Raw genomic sequence first — 22,724 nt, 5'->3', positions numbered from 1 at the left:
GCAATTGAGTAGCATCTACATATAAAATGCATTCCTATTTTGTTGCTGTTCTGCTTTCCACGGTGAGTCAACAGGCAGCTATCTCCGATGCGAGCTAGGTAGGGCTGAGCTGGGGCAGTGGTGGTGCCCGTCCCTCTGTTTAATGGGGCTCTTACAGTACTTAAGAAGACAAAGGAAAGTTGCTCAACTTTCAATCGCAAATCCAACCCATCACGCCATCAATTGAAGCAACATATCTAATGTCTGCATGGAGCTCGTGCATTTCGTAGTATTATGAATTGATTTCGCTCAATTGCGCCCTGGTATCCCTCGCTCGCAAATCAGACCCTCTAGAAAACATCATGTCCGCCGCCATCGCGCGCCCCACGGCTCGACCTGGGCCCCTTCGTCTCGTGTTTCCCCGTTAGTCGTGCTCTGGCTCCCCCCAATGGCTCCCCTCCCAGCCGCCGGCCCCGCAGGCGGCGGGTTCAAAGCCGTTGTGGGCTGAGAGGGTTCATGCCCACCACCATCCTCGCTACGGCGAATCTGCAGCGGCGCAGGGACCAATGAATCGTCACTCGCCAGCTGTCGGCCGTAGCTTTTCCCTCCGCCCTGCTGCATATCCGTCCCGGGCAGCTCGGCAACAGGAGACAGTCCGTCGGCCGGTGGCACTGCAGCGTTGCCATATCCTTCAGCACCAGCGCCGGCAACGGCACCAGTCCCAGCACCGCCCAAAGAGGAGCCTTCGAGCTCACTGACGGCCGAGTCATCCGACGGACGTGGGCGATGCTTCGACTTCAGTTTGGACGACGGCCGTCTTCCCACAGCTGCTGCTGCTGCCGCCGCCGCCCCTCCTTCTCCAAGCTCGCCCCGTAGCTTATGCGGCTTCGCGGGCCGGCCGTCCGCCTCCACAATCGCCGCGCCGTCCGCCATGGGTACCTTGGGCTCGCCCGATGGTATTGACCCTTCCTCCATCCCCTTGGCCGGGCGACCGCTGCTTCTGCTGCGGCGTTGTCGGAGGAGCAGGAACACGAGCGCGATGAGCAGCACCCCGCCCACGGCCACGCCAACGCCCACCCCGATCTTGGCCCCCGTGTTGAGCCCGCCCGACTCGGAGCTGCCGTCGTCGTTGTTTCCCGTGTTCGATCCCGATCCCGCGTTGGTCTCGTTGGGCGAGGTGGCGGTCCTGGTGACGGTCGCCGTCGTGGTCTGGCCATTTGCGTCGGTGAAGGTGGTTGCTGAAGAGGAGCCAGAAGATGAGTCACTTGATAGGGGCAGAGAGGGAGAAGTTGGTGGGGGCCTGGATGGGGAAATAGCGGGAGAGGGAGCGGCACTGGGAGTCTCTTCTAACGTACGTGATACAGTGGTCTGGGGCGGGCCCGTGGTGGCTTGGCCTCCTCCTCCTCCGGTAGTGCCTGCCGTGGGGACGGTGGCCGGCGGACTGTAGTTCGGGAAGAAGCTCATGGTGTCGCCTGTGTTCTGCGGCAGCGACACCAGATTCGACAGGGTTTCCGTGTCCTTGAAGGCGACGGTGGCCTTGGCCGCCTCGGTGCAGCTGCAGAAGGCGCCGTTCTGGAGCGTCGAGGGGTTGCCCTTCTGCGAGCAGATGGCCCACTGGCCGTCGTTCTCGTCGCAGTAGGTCAAGGCCACCCATGGCTGGTCTGTCCACCCGGATGTATCAGCCAACCCTCCCATGAAGCAGATGTTGGGGGGCATGCGCGCAAAAACAACTTACCCACCACCTTCTTGGGGCAGCTGGCATCTTGATAGTCCGGATCGCTGCAGCCGGCCCAGTAGGTCAACATGCTCCCGTATCCCGTGCCGTGGACCCCGAAGCAGGCGCCGTCGGCCAGGCAGTTGTCGCCCTTGCCACAGCACGTCTGGTGGCCAAACGCTTGGTTGCCGCAGGGGATGAAGCTCGAGTCGAGCTCTTTGCCCGAGGCCGTGTAGCAGGTGCCATTGCTGACGCGCGGGTTGGGATCATCGCTCATCGTGAACGCGGCTATTGGCGATATTTACTGCTACTCATTATCTCTTTGGTAATGCGAATGGGAATGGTAGGCGGAGATGGGAAAGTCGGCAGAGCAGAGCACAAACTGCCGTATCTTCTCCCATGTTACACCCACCCATTTGCCATTCTCCCCTTCGCTTAATTCCCTGGAGCCAGGCACAGTGACGTCTCGAAACCCCCTTTCCTGATCGACTTTGATCGGGCTCAATCGATCCCTCCATGACGTTGGTGGTGCCGAGATCCCTGTAGATATCCCCAACTTATAGCCCGGCTAGACTCCACCTGCAATACCACCATGTGGCTTCCGGCCATACAAATGGCCCAATCTGCCGCTGCTCTTGCTCGGAGCTTTTGGCCCAGCGCCAAGCCTGGAGAACATGCCTGCATGCCATTGCAAGCGAGCTCCAACCTGTTTGCACTGGTCAACAAGACCTCCAAGCTTAATACAGCTAGCTATGGCTCGCAATGGGGTTGCTGGCTCGTTTGGAAGTACGTCTGCTGTCTGTCGCTGTTGGTCGGTCATTTGCTCATGCGAATTTGATGTGAAAGAATCTATGGCATGTTGAACCCTACCTAGATCCCGAGGTGCCAAGTGAGCCCGCGACCCAGAATTCGACTGTTTGTTTCCCAGCTTGGTCCACGAGTCAACCGTGCATATCGATCCTGCACACACAAGCCTAGGTGGTGTGCATCTGTCGTAGCATATTCCCCTTTTCATTCCGTATCGCTGGCGTATTTGGGTCTTCTTTTGACTCAGGATAGCAAGCTCAGCTCAACACGGCTGATTAACATGTGCTCTTCCACGCTCACCACCAGGGATGCATTCACAAGCTCAATCACCCCGCCAAATCTATGATGGGCATCGTCCGATCAAAACGTCCTGTCTTCGTTTATTGTCTCGCCAGAAATACAGTCCCCTTCACCTGCGGAGTTTCTCATGAGATACGTCAACGTTTAATCACGTCTTAGCCCTTGGTAGTTCAGCGAGCGAGTCTCCCATCGGAGGCTAGAACCTAACGGCGCAATTTTGTCATGTAACATCAGCTTGCCTAGCCGTGTCAAGACCCAAGGCAGAGCCGTCCGATGAGATGCAATCCAGCCCTTATGTAATGCTCGGACACGGTGGAATTGCCGAGTTCCCCGATAAACGAGTGAAGTCGTCCGTTGAGGGCATCCAGATGAAACAGACCGTGCACCCCCATCATCAGCCTATCCCACCAAGTCGGTTAGCGTTTCCAGCTTGCCTTGGAACTTCCTTGCGACTTCGTCCAGTTGGTGGCGGCTACAATAATGCTACCTGGCGCAAGAATCCTGGATCAGACTAGCCTCGCCTCTTAGCCATGGGAACTCCAATGGGCGGCTTTGCTGCCTTTGCTCCGAGCGTATACGATGATCAGATGAAGGATGTGGTGCGCACAATGGTGGAGACCTACCAGGCAATGTCTGTGTGGCTGCCTACGGTTGACTCGAGATATCGTGGTTATCTGTACTGGCGCATGTCAGTGCGAAGGCCATGAGCAGTGAGCCCCTCACGACAGGCACCGGCAAACCGAGGCGCTGACGGAAAGCCATCGAAATTGCTCACTTATTCAGGTTTTGTTTGAACATATATGGATGTGGGATGCTTGTCTCCGGTGTCACTCAGCTACGTCGAATCCTCTACAGACTTGTGTTAAGTCTCTGCTACCACGTATATCTCAGGGCCAAGGCAACGCTGGGATACCCGGAACCAGCCTTACGGACAAACATCGCTTCAGCGGCCCTCGCACAAACCGGCGGTATGCCTTCCCAGCCGCCCAACTTCTCTCGCACCACGCGCCCGCCGACTACATCCGGTGCGGCTCGCAGATACGCGCAGTACCATGATGCCACCACCTCCATTCGCTCGCCCACCCCGTTGGCAGCCCACGTAGCTGGGGCAGAACCGCCCGACACTACCGATAGCGGTGGCGAAGTCGGCGTCGGATCTGCAACCCAGGGCGCTTCCCAGCCTCACCAAGCAGCGGCCGCTTCGAGCTGCCAAGGAGGCCCAATCTACCATAATCGGATGCCACCGCCGCCGCCCCCTTACCCGACACGGGCCCGGCTGCGAACCCCGGCCGTGTCCAACGGCAGCTCCTTCTGCCGGCGGCTGCGCAACGATTCGGCCATCCACTTCTCGCCCGTCGACCTGGACCTCGCGCTCGTGGAGCTGGACAGCAACGGCGACGAGCTGTCCCTGATCGAGAGCTACGAGGACGAAATGTCCATAGCCATGTCCATGTCCTCGCGCCGTACCTCGCTCGACGTGGCGGCCGCGGCGGCCCCGCTCTCGCACATCTACCGGAGCAGCTCGACGCAGACCGAGATGGGACGAAGGGCGGCCGCCAGACGGTTGCGGTCCTCAATGAGCCCACGGTACTCGGCCACGGCCACCGCGTCCCGATCCAGCCAGGGTTTCGGTCGCATGAACCTGTACCCCCACGGAGAGGTGGTGGACGACAGAAGTCCCACGAGTCCCCGGCCACCGTGTCCCCTGGGTACCGGCAGAGACGCCAGACAGTCGCCGTCGCCGCAGACCCAGGCCGGCATCATCCGCTCGTACCACCAGCTCATGGCCACGGGCTACTTCCACAACGGCTCCATCCACCAATCCGTCTGTCCCGTGCCCTCACGCTCCACACGACCATTGCCGCTGCCGCTGCCCCTGGAGCCCAAGTCGCCCCTCTCGCCGCTGGCCATGGCCCACAATGAGAAGTCGTTCGCTGGCGGCCAGCTGGGCAGTCCTTCCATCCCACCGGATGGGATGAAGGCGTATGGTGATGACGAGGTGCATGTCAATCCAGCCGACGAGATGAGCGAGCTGCCGACTGGGTTCTTTTTTTACATGATTGTCGTGTCGCTGCTCCTCTGCGTGTTCCTCATGTCACTCGACTTGGTGAGCTACTTGCTGCATCTGCTCACAGCATACTATAACATCCGCCCCCAAGTCAAACACAACACTGACCATATATTTCCACAGACCATTGTGGCGACGGCCATCCCGAAAATCACCGACCAATTTGGGCTCCGCGACGTGGCGTGGTACTCGTCGGGCTTCTTCATGACGACGGCGGGCTTTCAAAGCTCCTGGGGCAAGATCTACCGCTACTTCCCCCTCAAGATCGGATTCTTGAGCGCTCTTGGGTACGTATGCGTTGTTGTTGGTCCGATCAATGCACTCTTATTGAGATCATGCTAACAGCCGAGCTAGTAGGTTCACCTATCACCCTTCCGCACAACCCCATATGGATGACTGATTGCATGATCCAGGCATCTTCGAAGCGGGCAGTCTCATCTGCGGCGCGGCCCCCACCTCGGTGGCCCTCGTGATCGGGCGGGCGATCGCGGGCATCGGCGCCGGCGGCCTGTCGTCGGGCTGCTTCATCATCATCGGCTACATCGCCCCGCCTGCGAAACGGCCCGTGTTCCTGGGGCTGCTCGGGGCCTCGTACGGCATCGCCAGCGTGGCCGGCCCCCTGCTGGGCGGCGTGCTGACGGACCACCTCTCGTGGCGGTGGTGCTTCTACATCAACCTGCCCGCCGGGGGCCTGTCCGCCGGCGTCATCGTCTTCTTCTTCACGACCCCCGCCGGCGCCCGCCCCCTCCAGGCCCGCCTCGTCGACAAGCTGCGGCACCTCGACCTCGTCGGCGTCCTGATCGTCATGGGCGCCGCCGTCTCCTTCACGCTGGCCCTGCAGGACGGCGGCACCACTAAGGCGTGGGATGACGCCCAGGTCGTCGGCCTCCTCGTCGGGTTCTTCGGCATCGTCGCCCTCTTTTGCGTGTGGGAGACATACCAGGGTGAGCACGCCATGATCACCCCGCGGCTTATAAAGCAGCGCAACGTCTGGGTCCCCTCGACTATCATCTTCTTGCTGGGCGGGAGCTACTTTGTCCTCATCTACTACCTGCCCGTCTACTTCCAGGCCATCGACGGGGTCAGCCCCACTCAGTCCGGCAGTAAGTTGGCAGCTCCAGCATCAGGTATAACAATAAATAAAAACCCACTGACACCTTGACCACTAGTTCGCAACCTCCCTTTTATCCTCGGCAGCGGCATGGCCGCCGTCGCCATGGGCGGCGTCATCTCCAAGACGGGCATCGCCATGCCGTTCCTGCTCGTCGGCTGCGCCCTGGCCACGGTGGCGTCGGGCATGCTCTACACGCTGGATATTGGCAGCGGTGCGGGCAAGTGGGTCACCTTCCAAGTCGTCGCGGGCATCGGGTACGGCACCGCGTTCCAGATCCCCATCACCATCGGCCAGGGCATGTGCAGCGTCGTGGACCTGCCCTCGGTCACCGCCATCATCCTGTTCTTCCAGATCATCGGCGGCTCCTTCCTTGTGAGCGCGGCCCAGGTCGGCTTCCTCAACATCATGAGCAGGAAGGTCATGGCACTGGCGCCCCAGCTGCCGCCTCTATTGGTGCTGGGCACGGGCGCGTCGGACCTGCGGCGGGTTTTCGGGGAGAACATCCCGCAGGTGCTGATAGGCTACATGGCGGGGCTGAGGGTGAGCTTCGCCGTCGCCACGGGGGCCATTGGCCTGGCCACCCTTGCCTGTCTCTGTCTGCGCCGCGAGAGGCTGGATGTGGACAAGGTCAAGGAGGCAGGCGGCGGCGTCTAGCCGCTGTGGTCATGTGGTAGTACTGTCCTGAGATAAATCACCGCTCTCGTCTTTCCCCTCACTTACGTTATAAAGCATGCGTCTGTCTCTTCCTGGTTGCGTACGGAGAATTCGAGGTGCTTCTACATTGACAGCATCCATGCAATTGGCTTTGGTATATACGGATAGTAGATGACTCAAGGCGTATTAGACTTGTAGGGTCTCATCATCAGGCAGTGGACGGTGCATATTGGAAATTCTTCTTTTGACACATCGAGAATGAGTCTACTTTCGGTATCAGAATGACACAAGAGCTTATTCGTTTAGCTATAAAATCGAAGCCCACATGATTCCCACCAACGATGCTGCCATACATGAAGAATGCTTTCCCATAAGCCGCAGTTGCTCACAGCATGACCACCGCAGCTACGGCTGCACCCACGTACTGAGCCACCGGACGCCCTGTAGTGGCCCCTGCCGCTTTCAGCGTGGCGGTAGGTGCAGCAGCCAGTTCCGTCTTGAGTATGCTTGTTGCTGCCGCCAGGTCGGTGGCGGTGGTCAGCCCGTCCTGGTAGACGCTCCACATGCCGCAGACATGTCCGATCGCTGAGGCAAATTCTGTATCGGAGAGTCACGGCGGACCAGTCAGAAAGCGGTGCGAATCGGTGGATAGGCATAATTCAGTAGGAAAGACTCACCCGTGGCGCAATCCACGCTCACGGCGTGTTGTACGTCGAGCAGGATGGGCGTCATGTGTCGGCAGAGACAGTCGAAGGTGGCAGAGTTGATTTCGCTGATCGCACACCCCTCCTTGGGCATGGCGCTGGCGAGGGCAGCATGCGAACAGCTGGGAAAGTCCTCGACATATTCCGACAGGCTCTGGAGAGCATAGCTCCGAGTGGCCAAGGCCAAGAAAAAGGCTACCGAGAGTCTCATGTTGGGCGTGATGATGCTGTCGGTTCAATTACTGGCTGGTTGTGACACTTGATGGGCAACGCGGGATCAGAACACGCAGGTATATCATCCAGGACGGGGCCTCCTTAAGTAAACATCAGTAGCGACGAGAGTTTGAAACCCGAGCCGCTCGACGGGCGCCACCGTGCGGCTGGGACAAGGGTGCCTATTCAGCCCTCGATAAGACACCCACGCTGTCCTGTCAGAATCAATGAGGCTTGGCGCCGTCGCCGATAGCCATTGGTGCCCTGGCCTAGCCCGCAGCGTCGGCGCTGCTCTCATTGGTCTTCTCCCTGCACAGGCACGCGGCATGCCGAAAATTGCTGCATCTTCAAGCCCACCCAAATTGGTCTCACTCGGAGGGAGACCATTTCAGCTGTTGCGTTCTAGACCCAAGAAAGCGCCTAGACGACGATCAATTGCCTTTCAAGTGACCTGTTTGTCTAGAAAGGTTTCGGCCTAGACACACGCCACTTAACACTCCGAGGCCTAGTGGACAAGGGGCTAGCATTATCCAAGTAGACAGATGAGAGGCGATCGTTTGGGTGTGTTCACGTGGACTTCGAGGTTAGACATACTAGCTCATTGAAATAGTAGATGGGAATGACATATGTTGGAATATTCGATCACGTAACTGGATGGTCACGGACCAGGCTACACGGACCAGCAGGTCCTGGTTAAGAGGGGGATCTCACGATCCCCCTCTTCCTACCGACTTAGATAGACCATGCTTATAATGACCTGAATATACCACATTAAGCATTACTACCACGCGTACGATCGTACTACAGTCCATTTAACACTGATCAGTGGTTGTATTAATGGTAACCACAGATTGGTAAGAGTGATGAGACGGCCTCCTACCGACGGAATTCCTCGGTGACCGTGCTAAGAGCCCCGAGAAATCCCGCAAAGCAGGATCTCGAAGGAAGAACGGAACGGACCTCTCCGTACGACCCGGACCCCTTCTCCGGACCGCAAAGCAGAAAGGAGAAGACCAGGCCCTCGGCCGCACGGCGACCCGATTCCGTTGTATACCATTTTACACCCCCGACCCCCGTCGTACGACTAAGCCAAACGACCCCCCCCCCCCCCTCACGATGACCTCCGACTACGACCCCTTTTCGGAGGATACCCTCGCACGATGCACGACCATCCCGCTCTCCGTATGGAGGGACGTCGACCTCCACCTCTTTTGGGAATCGGAGCCGGACCCCTTATCCGAAACGACGGCCCCCCGAGTTCACGGCATACTTCGCACGATCCCTTTACGACTACATCACCCTCGGGGTCCGAGGTACGGAGCTCGAGAAACAATTCTCCGGTGACTTCACCTTCTCCGGGTGGACAACGCGGCACTTCCGGGCCGTCGACCGTACGTTCCGGAAGGACTGCCTCCGATATCTCGAGGAGAACGCATCCGACGAAGGCTTCGTACGACAAGCCGAGATACAGCTCTTCCCGGAGGGAGGGCCGGCCTCGGAGACCGAGCCGTCTCCCGAAAAAGAGAAAAGCTGCCAGAGGCACGAGGAGCTAGCCCCTTTTGGGGACGACGAACCGGCTCGCGAGACCCGGGAGGAACCAGCTCCTCCTGGGGGCGACGAGCCGGCCCTCGAGACCCGGAAGGAGCTAGCTCCCGAGGGCCGAAAGGAACCGGCTCCCAATAACGTCGTACGGGCACCGACCCCCCTCCGTGCGATACCACCGGCGCGGGACTCGGAGAAGGATAAGACGGCCGTTACCGCCATCGCCGTCACCGCCATCGCCGTCATCGCCGTCATCGCGACCCCGGACGGCACCACGGCTCCGATCGGTACGGAGCAGCCCGTACGGAAGCCAAGGGTAGAGAAGATGCTGTCCTTCCCGTACGATCCGGGAGGGCATCGTACGAGAAGAGAAAAAGTTACCAGTGTTGGAATATTCGATCACGTGACTGGATGGTCACGGACCAGGCCACACGGACCAGCAGGTCCTAGTTAAGAGGGGGATCTCACGATCCCCCTCTTCCTACCGACTTAGATAGACCATGCTTATGATGACCTGAATATACCACATTGAGCATCACCACCACGCGTACGATCGTACCACAGTCCATTTAACAACATATGTGTAAATATACATGGTGTGCTTGAGAAATTGGTTATCCACGAGTGCCACTCGACTCTTGCAGTAGTATCCTAATGAGCCAAGGAAGGAAAGCCACCAGTGCCCGGATTGGTCACTACTCTGTCTTGTATAACCCCCAAAAGGTCCAGAGATTCTCAGGCTGTGGTGCACTCCTGTGACTTCTTAAATGATCAGAGATCATCCCAATGTGATGACTATCCTCCTTCCGGCCACGCTTCCCCACCGCGTCCAAGCGCGGTAGTAGGCGGCTACGATGTATGCTTGCCGGCAGGGAAGGAGTCGAAACTGACTACTCGCAGCTCAGCATTGCTGTCGATTCTGCAGGCTTGGAGACTTGAAGGCGCTGCACACAGGACAATGGCATATGATGAGCGGGCCGAGGACCACATCATTTCAATGGAAAGCAATAGTCTTTTCAGGACCAATGAATCTAGTTGGTGTGTTGCATGGTATGGAACGGGCACCGCCGAGCCTTGTCATCTATCACCTACGGTATTTGTCTGTGCAATGACACGGACACTAACACGGCCCTGTCCCGCAAGCTCTAGCCATCTGGCTTAGTGGCCTCCCGCTAAACCTTCTTTCAACTTCGTCGGCTCAGCCTTGGCCGCCGGTCCAGGTCTTCCGGCGAAGATCAAAAGTGGTTTCGATGATATGGACTGTGCTATGCATCCAACAACCTTCCATGCCGAGGCAGACGGGAAGGCAGTTCTGCCCACAGCCTCGGTTGGGTGCAGTGGTTTGCCAGCTGCTTTACTGGTTTACTGCTATGCATTGCCAATAGTTGCAGGCTAGTCTCGTCGGTCGCTGGCCTTCCTTCCCAGTTCTACACGCTCGAATTCCTGCAATCGGATCCGCATTGTCGATATGGTCTCGCGCCCGAAGCTGCTCTGGAGTCGGTCGATGGCGGCAAGTGGTCTATACGTGGGCTGATAGCTATGGTAGCTATGTCCAACTCGTCCCAGTGCCATTGACCAACGTGTGCACCTCCTCGTGTTGATGCGTGGTTGGGCGCTTGTGATTCTTCTGAGTAATTGAATACCTAGGTATGACGTGCGCCAATCACGAGATGCGAACATTGAGTAGATGTGCTGATGCGAGCGTTACACCATGCTGTCGCATTTCTCCTCCAATCAGGCAAGTAGCTCCGCGGGATGGGGCCGGGGTTATACGAGAGCCTGCCCATTCCCAGTAGTATGACGGTAACCCGACAAATAAGAAACAGAAACAGCAAAGTACGGGCGTGAGGTTCGGTCGAGTCCCGTTGCCCATCTCCACCGCCGCGGCTTCTCGGACGACGGTGGTGGACAAGCCAGGTTGAGTTGTCCGCCGACCCTCTGGATTGTTCGAGAAGAAGCTATTTTTGGGAGGAGATGCCCCTGACTTTCAATTGACAGTGGCCAGCTTTGGGGTCGTGATCCAGCCTCCTATTGTTGCAATGACCTCTGCCAAGAGGCACCAATTTATCGTGTCAGTGGAGAGCACTAGCACCACACGAGATACCCAAGGTTCAATTCCCCCTCGATCGGATCATAGCAGCAATTGTTGCCCGTGACGTGCCGGCAAAAATCATAGGTCGCATGAACCCGGGTTTCAGCTAACCCCCATGTTACTTTAGCTCATCGCATATTAAATACGCACGAACTACCCGCTAAACCAATAGTAATAAGCGTTAAACTTATTTTGTATATTTATATATTAAATATAAATAAAAAGCTTAACGTTTATTATTATTAATTTAACGGGTAGCTCGTATATATTTAATATACGATAAGCTAAAGTAATATAGGGGTTAGCTGATAGCTCGTATAAACCGGCAATGGAAGCGAGAGGTGGGGAACACCCCCGTTTCCCGGCTTGGATTTCTCGTATCCAAGTCTTGCCCCACCCGCATTGGCAGTATGTACGTGGTAGCTTCGGCCTTCTAGCCCGTACCCACTACCCCTGGCCACTCCCCTGGTAGCCTTGGTTAGCTTCAGAGCGCTGTGAGCATAGACGGGCCAATCTGCCCAAAGTGGGTGTGGTTCATGCCGCCTGCCGCCACAACCGTCGGCTCCCCGGCGCCGCCGGACGGTTTTGGCGTCTAACAGACGACATATTAAAGAAGGCCATCACCACCCGTTGGATTGTTCTTTTTTTCCCTTCCCTCCTCAGCACTCCTCAGCTGTCAATTAATAATACACCACGAAGTCCTTCGTTTTAATTCCACCCACTTCAACCAGTATTTAATCACTCCGTCTCTCACTTTCAGACCACCACCACCGTCAAGATGCAGTTCACCTTTGTCGCCGTCGCCGCTCTGTTCGGCGCCGCCATGGCCGCCCCCGCCCCCGTCCCCCAGTCCGACGAGATCAAGGAGTCGGTGCAGATCACCAAGTTCCACGCCCGCAAGAGCCACCTCAACGGCGGCCTGACCGGCCCCGTCGACTCGATCGACTTCGCCATCACGGCCAGCGCCGAGGCCGGCACCATGGGCTTCGCCTGCACCGCCTCGGCCGAGGAGGGCGAGGAGTCGCTCAAGTTCAAGCCCAACCTGTACCGCTGCAACGGCGGCACCGAGAACGCCCACTACTCGTTCGAGCTCAACGCCCCCGTCGGCGACGACAACAAGTTCTCCCTCACCATCATCCACCAGACCGGCATTGCGTAAGTGACAGCCACCCCTAGTGTATATACTTGATCTGCAACAGACACTAACTTTCTTTTAGTTTCGGCTACTGGGGCGCCGTCGAGGTCCCCACCTACTGCCACGCCGGGGGTGCCGAGACCATGGTCTGCCAGCAGATCGCCGACGTCACCGCCGACCTTCACTTTTAAGGGAGAGGGCGCATGACCGAGGCTTGTCACGAACTTATTGATAATTATGTATAATGGCGTCTAAAGTACAATACCTCATGACGGAGACATGACGAGGAGGACTATTTCGAATCCCGAGTCAGCTCACAACCTAATCACTCAAAACGGTGTACCACATAATACAACCACGGTGCATATCATTCTCTGTATTGGTGCACTATTTGGAACTTGTGACGTGACATGGAGTGTATGATTCTTCACAATGCAAATTAGTAGGCCCCCCAACTAACTGCTCCGTCACTGGGCCACCACTTCAAACCCCTGCATCGAGTCCAGCGCCGCCCGGATCTCGGCCTTGTAGGCGGGGATGCCGCCCGCGTAGCACACGGGCTCGTAGGCCTTGCCCGGCACGTTGCCGCCCATGTAGGTCGACGTGGTGGTGGGAAAGAGGGTCTCGTCGTTGAGGGCGACGACGCGCCTCTTCCACTCCTCGGCGGCCTCGCGCCGGGGGTTGACGTACTTGATGCCCTGGCGCCGCATCTTGTCGAGCAGGTCGGCGATCCAGCGGCCCTGGACCTCGACGGTCGAGGGCCCGTTGCTGAGCAGGGTGGGGCCGTGGGGCCCGTAGATGTGGAACATGTTGGGGTAGCCGCTGACGCTGGTGCCGAGGTACGTCTGGCACCCGCTCGGCGCCGCCCACTCCTCCTGCAGCTTGGTTTGGTGGATGCTCTCGAGGCCGAGCTGCGTCATGACTGTGGGGGTATTGTCAGTACATAGGGGTGTTGCGGGGGGCTTCTTATCTTCAAGGGGTAATGTAATTTCAAACTTACCTCCCGTGACCACATCCTGTCGAAAAGTCAGCATCAGTCTTTGTCTTCGAAAAACAAAGGGTAGCCTGGACTTACGAAACCCGTCGCCACCGCAATCACGTCAAACTCGTGATGGGTTCCATCGGCGAGGGTGATGCCCGTCTCGGTAAACTCCCGGATGGGGTTATCCTTGACATCCACGACGTCGACGCTCGGCCGGTTGAACTGCTCGTAGTAGTCGTACTCGAGGCAGGGCCGCTTGATGCCAAAGTAGTGGGGCCCCTTCTCGGGCGCCAGCAGGTCGCGCTTCCGCGGGTCGTCGAGGCGGGCCCGCGTCTTCCTGGCCCAGAAGTCGTAGGCGTGCAGGTTGGCCTCGTGCTTCTTGAGGGTGTCCTTGTAGCCGGCGACCCAGTACCGGAAGCCGCCGTCGGCCCAGAGCTTTTCGTAGGTGGCCTCGCGCTGCGCCGGGCTGTCGTCGGCCGCGTTCTTCTCGGCCCAGTCGTACGTGAAGCCGGCGAAGCTGGTCTCCCGCAGCTTGAACATCTCCGGGTACAGGGCCCGGTGGCGCTCCCGCTCGGCCGGCTCGACCTGGCGCCGCCGCATGGGGATGGCCAGGTTCGGCGTGCGCTGGAACACCTTGAGCGAGCCGGCAGCGGGGCCCCAGGCCTGGACGATCTGCACGCCCGACGCGCCCGTGCCGATGACGGCGCAGCGCTTGTTTTGGACGTCGACCTCGTGGTCGGGCCAGAAGGAGGAGTGGTGGATGACGCCTTTAAACTTGTCCATGCCGGGCCAGTCGGGGATATAACGTCTGGCCGCCTGTGGCAATAAGTAAGCAGGGGTGACGACGCGCTTTGCTAAATTGTAGATGCACTTACGAAACCGGTGCCGAGGATCAAGTACTTGGCCGTGGTGATGCGGCCGTCCTCGGTGCGGACAGACCACTTGCCGCTGGCCGTGTCGAAGTGGGCGCCGACGACGACCGTGTTGAAGGCGCAGTCCTTCTTGACGCCAATGACCTTGTCGACGTGGTCAAAGTAGGCGCGCAGGTCCTGGTACTTGGGGTAGTTGGAGGTCCAGTCCCACGTCTTCCAGACCTCGGGCCACGAGAACTCGTACTCGGGCACCTCCGAGTCCACCCCCGCCCCCGGGTAGCAGTTCCACCGCCACGTGCCCCCCGTGTCGTTGCCCGCCTCGAAGATGACCGTCTTGTAGCCCCGTTCGCGAAGGGTCTTTAGCATGAAGATGCCAGCTGTGCACTCTAACGTTAGGACCCCCTTAATAGCAGGTAGACGACGACTTACCGAAGCCGGCACCAACCACCAGAGCATCCACCTCGAGATTGTCGGCATAAGGCCCCGAGTTCTCGCTGTGCGACACGGAGTAGTCAGTCAGCTCCGTGTTGAACTTCTTCGGGCGGGAGGGTATTGGTTCTCCCATGGCGGCTAGCAGGTCGTCGACGGCACAGAATAACAAATGGTTGACGGGGAGAATTTCAGGTCAGATCCAACTGGTGCTACGGAACGTGACTCTAGGATTGGAACTTTTACTCGGTCGCTACATCATCTGTCACTCGGAACTCGGCGGCTTTATACCACACTCCACTGCCATCCACGACTGCTGTGCTCGGCTATCTGTCCGCCGACATACACCACCCCCTCCTCTCCCGTTCCCACATAAAGGTTCCTTTTCTTTTCTTTTGTCTCAGAAACGGACGCTGGTCCGCAGGCACGCGGGTGGGTTGCATTGCTGCAGTTGTGTGAGGTTGGACAGCATCCAGCAGAGGATAATCATTTACACATCATTGGATGCAGCCCAGCTGCGGTGTTGGCCTGACAGCCTATCAGAAGTCGACAACCTTGCCCCCCTCCCCACCGCTCCAAGAAACCCCCAAGAGATCTGCAGGCATATGTATGTTGACGAAACTAATGCAGCCTCGAACGGCACCCCGCAATCCATCTATCCTCTCCAAATCCTTGGTCAGCATCCCGCATGGCCCCCCCTCCTTGTTGCTCTCCCATGGATATGCCGTGTCAATTGAACGAGCGGGGCTACCCCGGATATGGGGAGAAGTTGCGATCCTACAGCACACGGTGCGGATGGTGGGGTATCATAAGGAAGGAGACATCTGGCGATTTTACCCAATTCATTGCCGGACCATCGCCTTACACTGCAACCAAACATTGCCGAAAACTGCGCACCATGCCCTTTGACACTTCAACCCTCGAGCGTCTCGACAAGCACGTCGACGTCGCCTGCGCCGACCCGGCGTCTGGGATACCTGGTGTAGCCGTCGTCGTGGTTGGCAAGGATGGAGAGGAGTTGTTCGCCAAGGCGGCCGGCAAACGAGGAGTCGATTCCACGGAGCCAATGTCTCTCGACAGCATCTACTTTATTGCCTCGTGCACCAAACTGCTGACGGGAATCGCCCTCATGCAGCTGGTAGAGCAAGGCAACCTGCAGCTGGATGACTCCAACCAGATCGAGAGCCTCTGTCCGGAACTCAAACACCTGAAGGTCCTGCGCTCGGACGGCACCCTTGAGGACAAGAAGGTCGGCATCACGTTGCGCATGCTACTCAGCCACACGGCCGGGTTCGGCTACGCCTTCTTCAACGAGCGGCTGCGAGATTGGGTCGTTGGAGCGGGATTGAATGTATTCCCGGAAACGGTCCAAGACGTCACGATGCCCTTGCTGTTTCAGCCAGGCGAGGGCTGGGAATACGGAGTGAGCCTACCTTGACGGGAGACTGCTAAGCTGTTCGACTCTTGCTAATCCTCACTACGTGTCCAGACCGGTGTTGACTGGGCGGGTATCGCCCTCGAACGGTGTACCGGCCTCTCTCTCAACGAATACCTGCAGAAGCACCTGTTCGCCCCTCTCGGCATCAAGGGAATGTCCATGATCCCCAGTCAGGAGATGCGGTCTCGTCTTGCACATATGCACGCTCGAGGCAGAGACGGCACTTTGAAGGCCAGGGGCCACCTCCTCCAGGCACCGCTGACGATCGACCCGAACAACGTGGCTCAGACGCGTACAATCTTTAACAGTGGCGGCGCCGGCATGTTCGCCAAGCCACAGGAGTACTGCAGTAAGTCAACACCGGTGGCTGCACAACAGAAGAACTGCAATGACTGACCCAAGCTGGATCAGAAATCTTGGCCGTCTTGCTCAACGACGGGACCTGCCCTCGTACCGGCGCGAAAATCCTCGGCAAAGACACGGTCGAGGAGATGTTCCGCAACCAGGTCCCCCAATTCCCCAACCTCGGCAGACAGGGCATCCCCGCCGCCGTGCCCGACCTGACGAACCCGCTGCCCGACTTGTACCCGGTCGAAGGGAACCCGCCTCAGGGCTGGGGTCTCACCTTCATGCAGAGCAACGGTGGGGCCACGGGCCGATCCCCAGGGACGGGTCACTGGGCCGGCCTTGCTAACACCTGGTGGTGGTGCGATCGCGAGAGCGGCGTGGCGGGCATGGTCTGTTCGCAGATCTTGCCCTTTGCCGACGCCGCGGTCCTCGGGCTTTGGACGCAGGTGGAGACCGAGGTATACCAGGCGCTCAAACAAGACAAGTAATATGCATGGGGATTGAGGGTATGGTGGCCAAACCGAGGACGACAAGTCCGAACACAAACTGCGGACAGGATGGGGTAGATGACGCAGGCAGCCTGTACATACCCCAACACGATGAAGCACCTCGGCAGCTTTGCGGGGATGTGGAGCAGCCCGGGGAAGCGGAAAATTGCTACCCACCCCTTGGAGGCTCAATGCTATATCCACGCTCTGTTATTCGTTGGGTGGGCAGCTCACCCACTATTGTTGCAGGCCTTGGCAAGCATATGAACTCAGGTTGGCCGGGGACCTTAGCCACTCCCGCGGGGCTTCCGATAGTGTGGTCTTCCGCTTAGTCTCGTGGGCAGTCTATATTTCTACCTGCGTCCTTGTCTCAGATAAGGATCAAGCTAGCATTGGAAGCAGAATGCAGCAAAAGACCTCCTGCTAGTGACTTTTCCCTGTATCGGCTGAAAAGGGCGGATATGATGGACGGTTCACCATTTTCTTTTGATCCCATACAACTTCGGCCAAACTGCATTTGAAACTGCTTAAACAGGCTGGTCGGACACCATATGATGCAGCTTCACCACGCATAGTCCCAGGAGCTTGACAGCTCCCCGGTCAAGCAGCTTATCGACTTTGTAGTACACACTTATGAGAACCGGCGGCAACATGCTAGCAGAGATGATACAAGGTGCACAGGAGGATTTCAAGAGACTGTTGCTTCAGGACATAAATGCATTCATTCGTGGGCTCGACAACGTGACATTTCGAAACAAAACCACCCAGCGATCCATATCAGCCATCCATCTACTCCCCATCACCGCAAACCTTCATTCTCTCCATCAGCCCTACGGGATAAACGTGGAAGTCCTGGTACGCGGCGTCAAGTCCTGGCCCGCCTGGGCAGCCTCCTGCTCGGCGGTCTTCTCGAGCTTCTCGAGCTTGCCCCCCAGCGCCTGGGCCTGGGCCGCCAGGAAGGACGCCCCCGTGCTGGCCCCGGAGAGTGCGTCCGACTTGCGATCCAGCAGGTGCTGCCCCGCCGCCGACACTGCACTTTCGAAGGGCATCGGACTGTGAACCGTCACCATGCCGTGCGCGAACTGGTCCATGGACTGCTTGGCCGTGTCGACCGCGGCCCGGGTGGCCAGGGCCGATTGCACGCCCCTCAACATCGGTCCTGTGTGTGTCAAAAAGTTCATTAGTCTCGAAGGCCTGGGATGGTAGAGCGCGGACTTGTCTCTGCGTACCAATGAAGGGGAGCTTGGCGATGTCCACATCCTTCAACCCAGGTATCTGGTGGAGGATGTTCGCTTGAAGCCTGCTGATCTGGAGGGCGGGGATCAGGATCGAGTTCGGCGTCTTCAACACTGCTCGGCCGAGTGCCAGGCCGATGTTTTCCGGGCGAAGTTGGATCAAGAGCCTCAGAGCGAGTATCTGGAAGACCTGACGGATACCCATGTTGAAATGTCTGGCGGTTGTATGGGGAGCGAAGTGGCCGATCGTCGGTTCGGGGAGGTTTGGGTTTACCAGAAAGAGTAGAACGGCAGAATGGAGCAGCGTTCCAGGTTTCAGGGAGAGAAGACGCCCTGGCATGTTGGCCTACAAGGCCGAGTGTCTTTTATGCTGATCTACCATTGATCGAGCCGTCTCACCCTGCGGTAGTCTGGACATGTGCCACCAGATTAGAAAACGGCTCATGGAGGGTTTGCCATTGCAACCTTTGTTTCAAGTCGCGATCCGTCCATCGAATCACTGGGCTGCGATGTCCGTGGATGCTGCTTCTACCCGCTTCGAGGAGCACGGAAGTGTCTGTCTGGTGCTACTCTGTGTTTCTTGACGCGGAAAAGCCTGCGGTTTGGGAAGAGTGGCCAAATCGAGACTTTGTCAATCTCCGTCCGGCCAATCACTACAGGGGTGCATGAACCCGCAAATGTCACACTGGGAGATGGGAATGCTTGTGCCCGCACATCCCAACCAGAACGGATGAGACCCTGCAGGCGCGCTTTTCGAAGCCAAACGTTTTGCAGCGACGTATTGGATACTCGTGGTCGCCCGCGGCTTGCAGAGCTCACAGTGCAAAAGGGAAGATTCGCCGAGAAGGAGGGAATATAGATGCGGACAGTCAGAATGGATGGTAGTAAGGTGTTTCGGCCTTGTACGGTTTCCACCCTGTTGGATTGGCCTGGTCGTTCATGATGTAGTAACATGTGGGTATCTTGCTCTCTACTTGTGCAACTACCAAGCTTGCTCTGCAATGCCATCGAAATTAAACCAGATAAGAGTAATAGAATCACAGATAAGAGCGTCCTTCTCCCCGGAGGCGTCCAGTCCCCCGACCCGAGTTCATCCCACCAACCGCTTCAACCTCTGCGTCGCCTTCTCGTTCCAGCAGTACGTCAGCGCGTTGGCCAGGCCCACGTACTGCGTCGACGACTGCATCACCACCAGCCAAACCGGCGACGACCCGCGCACCGCCTCCACCAGCCGCGTCGCGATGCCCGGGATCCAGAGGACAATGTACAGGACCGGGTAGCCGTTCAGCAGCAGCATCCGCCGCAGGTTGCTGTTGGACGCGTGGCGGGCACCCCCATGGACGTGCTGACGATCGCCCTGGTCGGGGAAGGTGGACTGTCGGGCATTCAACGCGGCGCCCTGGGATACTGTCGCCCTCCGCCCCAACTCCAGATCCTGCAGGGGTATAGGGGGCATGGGAATGTGAGAGCCCTTGCTGCCCTTGGCGCCACTGCCGGCACTCGCAAAGACCGACGGACCCATGGCGTCAGTAGGGGAGTTGACGCCGGCATCGATGTAGAACGTCTTCTTGACGATGATGTCGCTGGTCTCCGTCGTGTCCGGGTTGTCGTTGGCCCGGCCGCCGACGGGAAGATCCGCTGGATCGTTGTGGTTGGTGAGGTTCCTCGTCGTCGTGCTCAGGGCAAACCGTTTGAAGGTGCGCCTCAAATGGACGTAGATGTATGTGTAGATGATGAGTGTCACCAGGAATATGGCCATGCGCCAGCTGTGGGTCAGGGCGTAACGAAGAGCTGTCCGTTGCGGTTCGATCCAGCACCAGTTGCCGCTCACCGGACCATAGGCATCCAGGCCAAGTCCGATGGAGCCTGTGGTAGGGGTTAGCTGAAAGTGCTCACTCCGGCAACAGGACAGAAGGGGGACATAAGCCTACTGGTAATGACGGACGGAACCCAAGCCAAAGCGCATATGGCGAGCATGGTGAGGCGGGTCGGCTCTGTCGAGAGCTTGCGTGTGCGCAGCGTCAACAGCACCGTCACCGACATGATCAGGATGTTGAAGTCGACGGCCTGCACCGAGAATTGTCCCACGAAGGCGTTGATGTTGCAAGCCAGCCCCGGGGACAGCGGCTCCGGCTTGTCGAGATTCAACATCATCACCACTCCCGAGATGGAGTTGTTCAGCGCGTTGATACTGTCTGATAACAGCACAAATTGTCAGCGACGCATTCAGTCACTTGGCTTGGAAAGCGGCAACGTACCGGCGACGAGGAGGTTCAAGATCAGGGCATGGCGGAAATGTCTCCCCCGGGGGCGCGACGAGGTGCGCGACGAGGGCCACCGTGTCGGCCAGCAGAGACAGGATCGATCCAGCTAGGGTAGGTATCGCGACTGCCAAGGTGATGGGCGCCATGGCTTTCGTGCAAGCACCCACCACCGGCTCTGGCAAACTTGGTCTTTCCTTTTCTTCTTCTTTTGTCCTGTCTCTCTCTCTTTGACAATCTATCAGGCAAGCTTTGCGTCAAGGTGACAGTGATGGCGTGGAGAAGGCAAGTCCACTTACGTGGCGGGCAGGCGACGCGGGGATGGATCAAAAGATATCAGACGAGTCCCAGGGCCATGATAAGCTTAACCGCTTCAAATAGCATGACGATGCAGGCGGCAACCAAGATTGTCTGCAGCACGGCGGGCAAGGATCCATCTATGTATGCAACAGGAGGAGGTCAGGGCGCCGTCGCAACTGCAGAAGTGCGGATGCATCACGCAAAATATACAGGGCGGGTTTGCGATGGGTGCAGCGGTTCCTGGGCAGCGCTGGCAGTCGTGGGTCATCTTACCCCCCATTGAGCAATTCTGCCATTTTGGGTAGCCCTCCCTCCCCGATGCAGCGCAGATCATGTTACAAGTTGCCCGTACATGACTCGGGGCCCCGGTCACCGAGTGGCTCGGCCAACACCACCATACGCCGTAGAATCAAGAAAACGGGATAAGCTCTCTGCGCACATGCGTTTCCCTTCCTCTAAATATATCCCGCCCTTCTGGTTCGTCAGCGTGGCAGCAGTAGCCTCTCCTACTAAGATAATCACCCACACTTGTCCGGTGCTCCATCCGATGTCGACCCCGTCAACAGCATGGCCGCCTCCGTCCGAGTCATTGACCGGCATCGGGTGACATCCGATCTCGAGAGATGTTACGCTGGATACCACGTCACGGAATCACCAGATGGCAGACCACGTGGAGGTGCCTGGCCGGGTTACATGCTATCGGCCTTGACACGCTTCCGAGTTTAGGTAGCCCTTTGGCGTCCGCGGGAGACTGGACTTGTCGTGGATATCATACGAAACTAGCGGCATATGGCATATGTACAATTTGGCGATTGCCAGATGCCTGGCGGGATGCAGGCACAATGCCAAGATGCTATTCGTCCAGGCCCAACTGTCCAAGCACCCAACTGACTTTGGTACCTGCCGCACGGTCAAAGATACGCCCTTGCCACTCCGCACAATCCAGGGGTAGTTTGGTGATCATACATTAGATGATGGTGTTGTGGGGGAACTCATGTTCAGGATGTGGCCCGGGCCATCTGGACTTGCCACTGAGCACGACATCCGGCACCTGGCAACTGGAGACGGGCCTCCGAGCGGAAAGGCGCCTCTCATTTCAGATGCGACGCTGGGAATGCAAGAGGGTCAAAGCTGGATGCTTGAAGCGAGTAGATGAAGTCGAGTCTGAGTGATCATCTATTATCCCGGAGCCCTCGGCCACCTGCTTGCACTGCGATGCATCTGGTTTGGGAAGCCCATCTTGGTGGGTTTTGAGGAATCCCAATGATCCCACCAGTTCAACTGCAGCGCACTGGCCACAGTGGTGTCTGCGCCCCGGGATGTCCCGCCCGACGTCATTCAGCAGTGCCGTTCAGCGCCCTGGGAAGATCTCACATTCCGTCGCTCTCATCAGTAGATACGAACATGTCTAGCAAAGCTTCCTCAGCGGATGGAAACGTCGAGCTGGCCGACGATGCCAGTGAAAGTGTCTAAGCAATTGTCGTAGGTACCAATAGGCGACCGGTGCATCTGTCTCGGCGCCTTCAACAGAAGCCAGGAATCAATCAATCAGTTTGGAGATTCGAAGAGGGGACATGGCTTATCTTTGGCGGCAGGCCACAACACTGGAAAGATCAAGTACTTCGCCCTACAGAGCTGGAAGCTATTGGTCTCGACTTGAAAGGGGGATGGTGCTGGATTGATTGGTACTGTTCTGCTGGGTTGGGTGTTGGGTGTTGATTGGAGGTTCAGAGCAGCTCTTGTTAGCGAACCACCATCCTGATGCACGCGCCTCGGCAGGTTATCCTGACTGGAGCCGGTCACCTGTGGCAAGTTGCAAGCCGGCAGCTTCTTGTTGCCTCTCTCATAACGTGAAACCCCCTTTTGCCAATGGGCAACTGCTGTTACAATGGTTGGACTGGTCCCCGGACTTGTTTGCATCTAGGGGGCAGTTTGCCATGCTTCGGGCCTGGGTGAGCCTAGAACCCCCACTACATAATGGCACAGTTTGCCTTCTACTTCTCAGAATGCAGGCCGCATTCGAGCAATCACTACCGAGTACGGGCCTTC

General features: G+C 57.9%; 9 protein-coding genes across 9 annotated transcripts; 4 read left to right on the top strand and 5 right to left on the bottom strand.

Annotated features, from left to right (window-relative positions):
• Nucleotides 1-339: 339 nt before the first annotated feature.
• On the bottom strand, nucleotides 340-1,970 carry PG985_013047 (uncharacterized protein; the record flags this gene model as incomplete). Its single annotated transcript, XM_066832813.1, has 3 exons — nucleotides 340-1,217; nucleotides 1,335-1,640; nucleotides 1,715-1,970. 3 exons carry the CDS (start codon nucleotides 1,968-1,970, stop codon nucleotides 340-342), a joined length of 1,440 nt encoding a protein of 479 aa, XP_066677553.1.
• Nucleotides 1,971-3,330: 1,360 nt separating this feature from the next.
• Nucleotides 3,331-6,636, top strand: PG985_013046 (uncharacterized protein; the record flags this gene model as incomplete). The annotated part of the gene is made up of 6 exons (XM_066832812.1): nucleotides 3,331-3,488; nucleotides 3,692-4,907; nucleotides 4,992-5,155; nucleotides 5,214-5,221; nucleotides 5,282-5,971; nucleotides 6,038-6,636. The coding sequence occupies 6 exons, from the start codon at nucleotides 3,331-3,333 to the stop codon at nucleotides 6,634-6,636; spliced, it is 2,835 nt and encodes a 944-aa protein (XP_066677552.1).
• A 385-nt stretch (nucleotides 6,637-7,021) lies between these two features.
• On the bottom strand, nucleotides 7,022-7,551 carry PG985_013045 (uncharacterized protein; the record flags this gene model as incomplete). Its single annotated transcript, XM_066832811.1, has 2 exons — nucleotides 7,022-7,233; nucleotides 7,314-7,551. The coding sequence occupies 2 exons, from the start codon at nucleotides 7,549-7,551 to the stop codon at nucleotides 7,022-7,024; spliced, it is 450 nt and encodes a 149-aa protein (XP_066677551.1).
• A 1,118-nt stretch (nucleotides 7,552-8,669) lies between these two features.
• Nucleotides 8,670-10,670, top strand: PG985_013044 (uncharacterized protein; the record flags this gene model as incomplete). Its single annotated transcript, XM_066832810.1, has 5 exons — nucleotides 8,670-8,735; nucleotides 8,812-9,434; nucleotides 9,996-10,188; nucleotides 10,258-10,427; nucleotides 10,481-10,670. The coding sequence occupies 5 exons, from the start codon at nucleotides 8,670-8,672 to the stop codon at nucleotides 10,668-10,670; spliced, it is 1,242 nt and encodes a 413-aa protein (XP_066677550.1).
• A 1,295-nt stretch (nucleotides 10,671-11,965) lies between these two features.
• PG985_013043 (uncharacterized protein) lies at nucleotides 11,966-12,513 on the top strand (the record flags this gene model as incomplete). The annotated part of the gene is made up of 2 exons (XM_066832809.1): nucleotides 11,966-12,342; nucleotides 12,405-12,513. The coding sequence occupies 2 exons, from the start codon at nucleotides 11,966-11,968 to the stop codon at nucleotides 12,511-12,513; spliced, it is 486 nt and encodes a 161-aa protein (XP_066677549.1).
• A 276-nt stretch (nucleotides 12,514-12,789) lies between these two features.
• PG985_013042 (FAD/NAD(P)-binding domain-containing protein) lies at nucleotides 12,790-14,741 on the bottom strand (the record flags this gene model as incomplete). Its single annotated transcript, XM_066832808.1, has 5 exons — nucleotides 12,790-13,244; nucleotides 13,323-13,338; nucleotides 13,398-14,120; nucleotides 14,180-14,553; nucleotides 14,606-14,741. The coding sequence occupies 5 exons, from the start codon at nucleotides 14,739-14,741 to the stop codon at nucleotides 12,790-12,792; spliced, it is 1,704 nt and encodes a 567-aa protein (XP_066677548.1).
• Nucleotides 14,742-15,503: 762 nt separating this feature from the next.
• PG985_013041 (Beta-lactamase-related protein) lies at nucleotides 15,504-16,879 on the top strand (the record flags this gene model as incomplete). The annotated part of the gene is made up of 3 exons (XM_066832807.1): nucleotides 15,504-16,028; nucleotides 16,095-16,392; nucleotides 16,455-16,879. The coding sequence occupies 3 exons, from the start codon at nucleotides 15,504-15,506 to the stop codon at nucleotides 16,877-16,879; spliced, it is 1,248 nt and encodes a 415-aa protein (XP_066677547.1).
• Nucleotides 16,880-17,709: 830 nt separating this feature from the next.
• PG985_013040 (uncharacterized protein) lies at nucleotides 17,710-18,319 on the bottom strand (the record flags this gene model as incomplete). The annotated part of the gene is made up of 2 exons (XM_066832806.1): nucleotides 17,710-18,038; nucleotides 18,109-18,319. The coding sequence occupies 2 exons, from the start codon at nucleotides 18,317-18,319 to the stop codon at nucleotides 17,710-17,712; spliced, it is 540 nt and encodes a 179-aa protein (XP_066677546.1).
• An 885-nt stretch (nucleotides 18,320-19,204) lies between these two features.
• On the bottom strand, nucleotides 19,205-20,524 carry PG985_013039 (G protein-coupled glucose receptor regulating gpa2 domain-containing protein; the record flags this gene model as incomplete). The annotated part of the gene is made up of 3 exons (XM_066832805.1): nucleotides 19,205-19,980; nucleotides 20,046-20,305; nucleotides 20,373-20,524. The coding sequence occupies 3 exons, from the start codon at nucleotides 20,522-20,524 to the stop codon at nucleotides 19,205-19,207; spliced, it is 1,188 nt and encodes a 395-aa protein (XP_066677545.1).
• Nucleotides 20,525-22,724: the final 2,200 nt, after the last annotated feature.

This window comes from Apiospora marii (assembly GCF_038362585.1).
Source record: "Apiospora marii strain CBS 49790 chromosome Unknown utg000011l_segment0_segment0, whole genome shotgun sequence".
Taxonomy (NCBI): Eukaryota; Fungi; Ascomycota; class Sordariomycetes; order Amphisphaeriales; family Apiosporaceae; genus Apiospora; species Apiospora marii.
The sequence above is the reverse complement of the archived record's forward strand: the minus strand, read 5'-3'. Positions and strand labels throughout refer to the sequence as shown.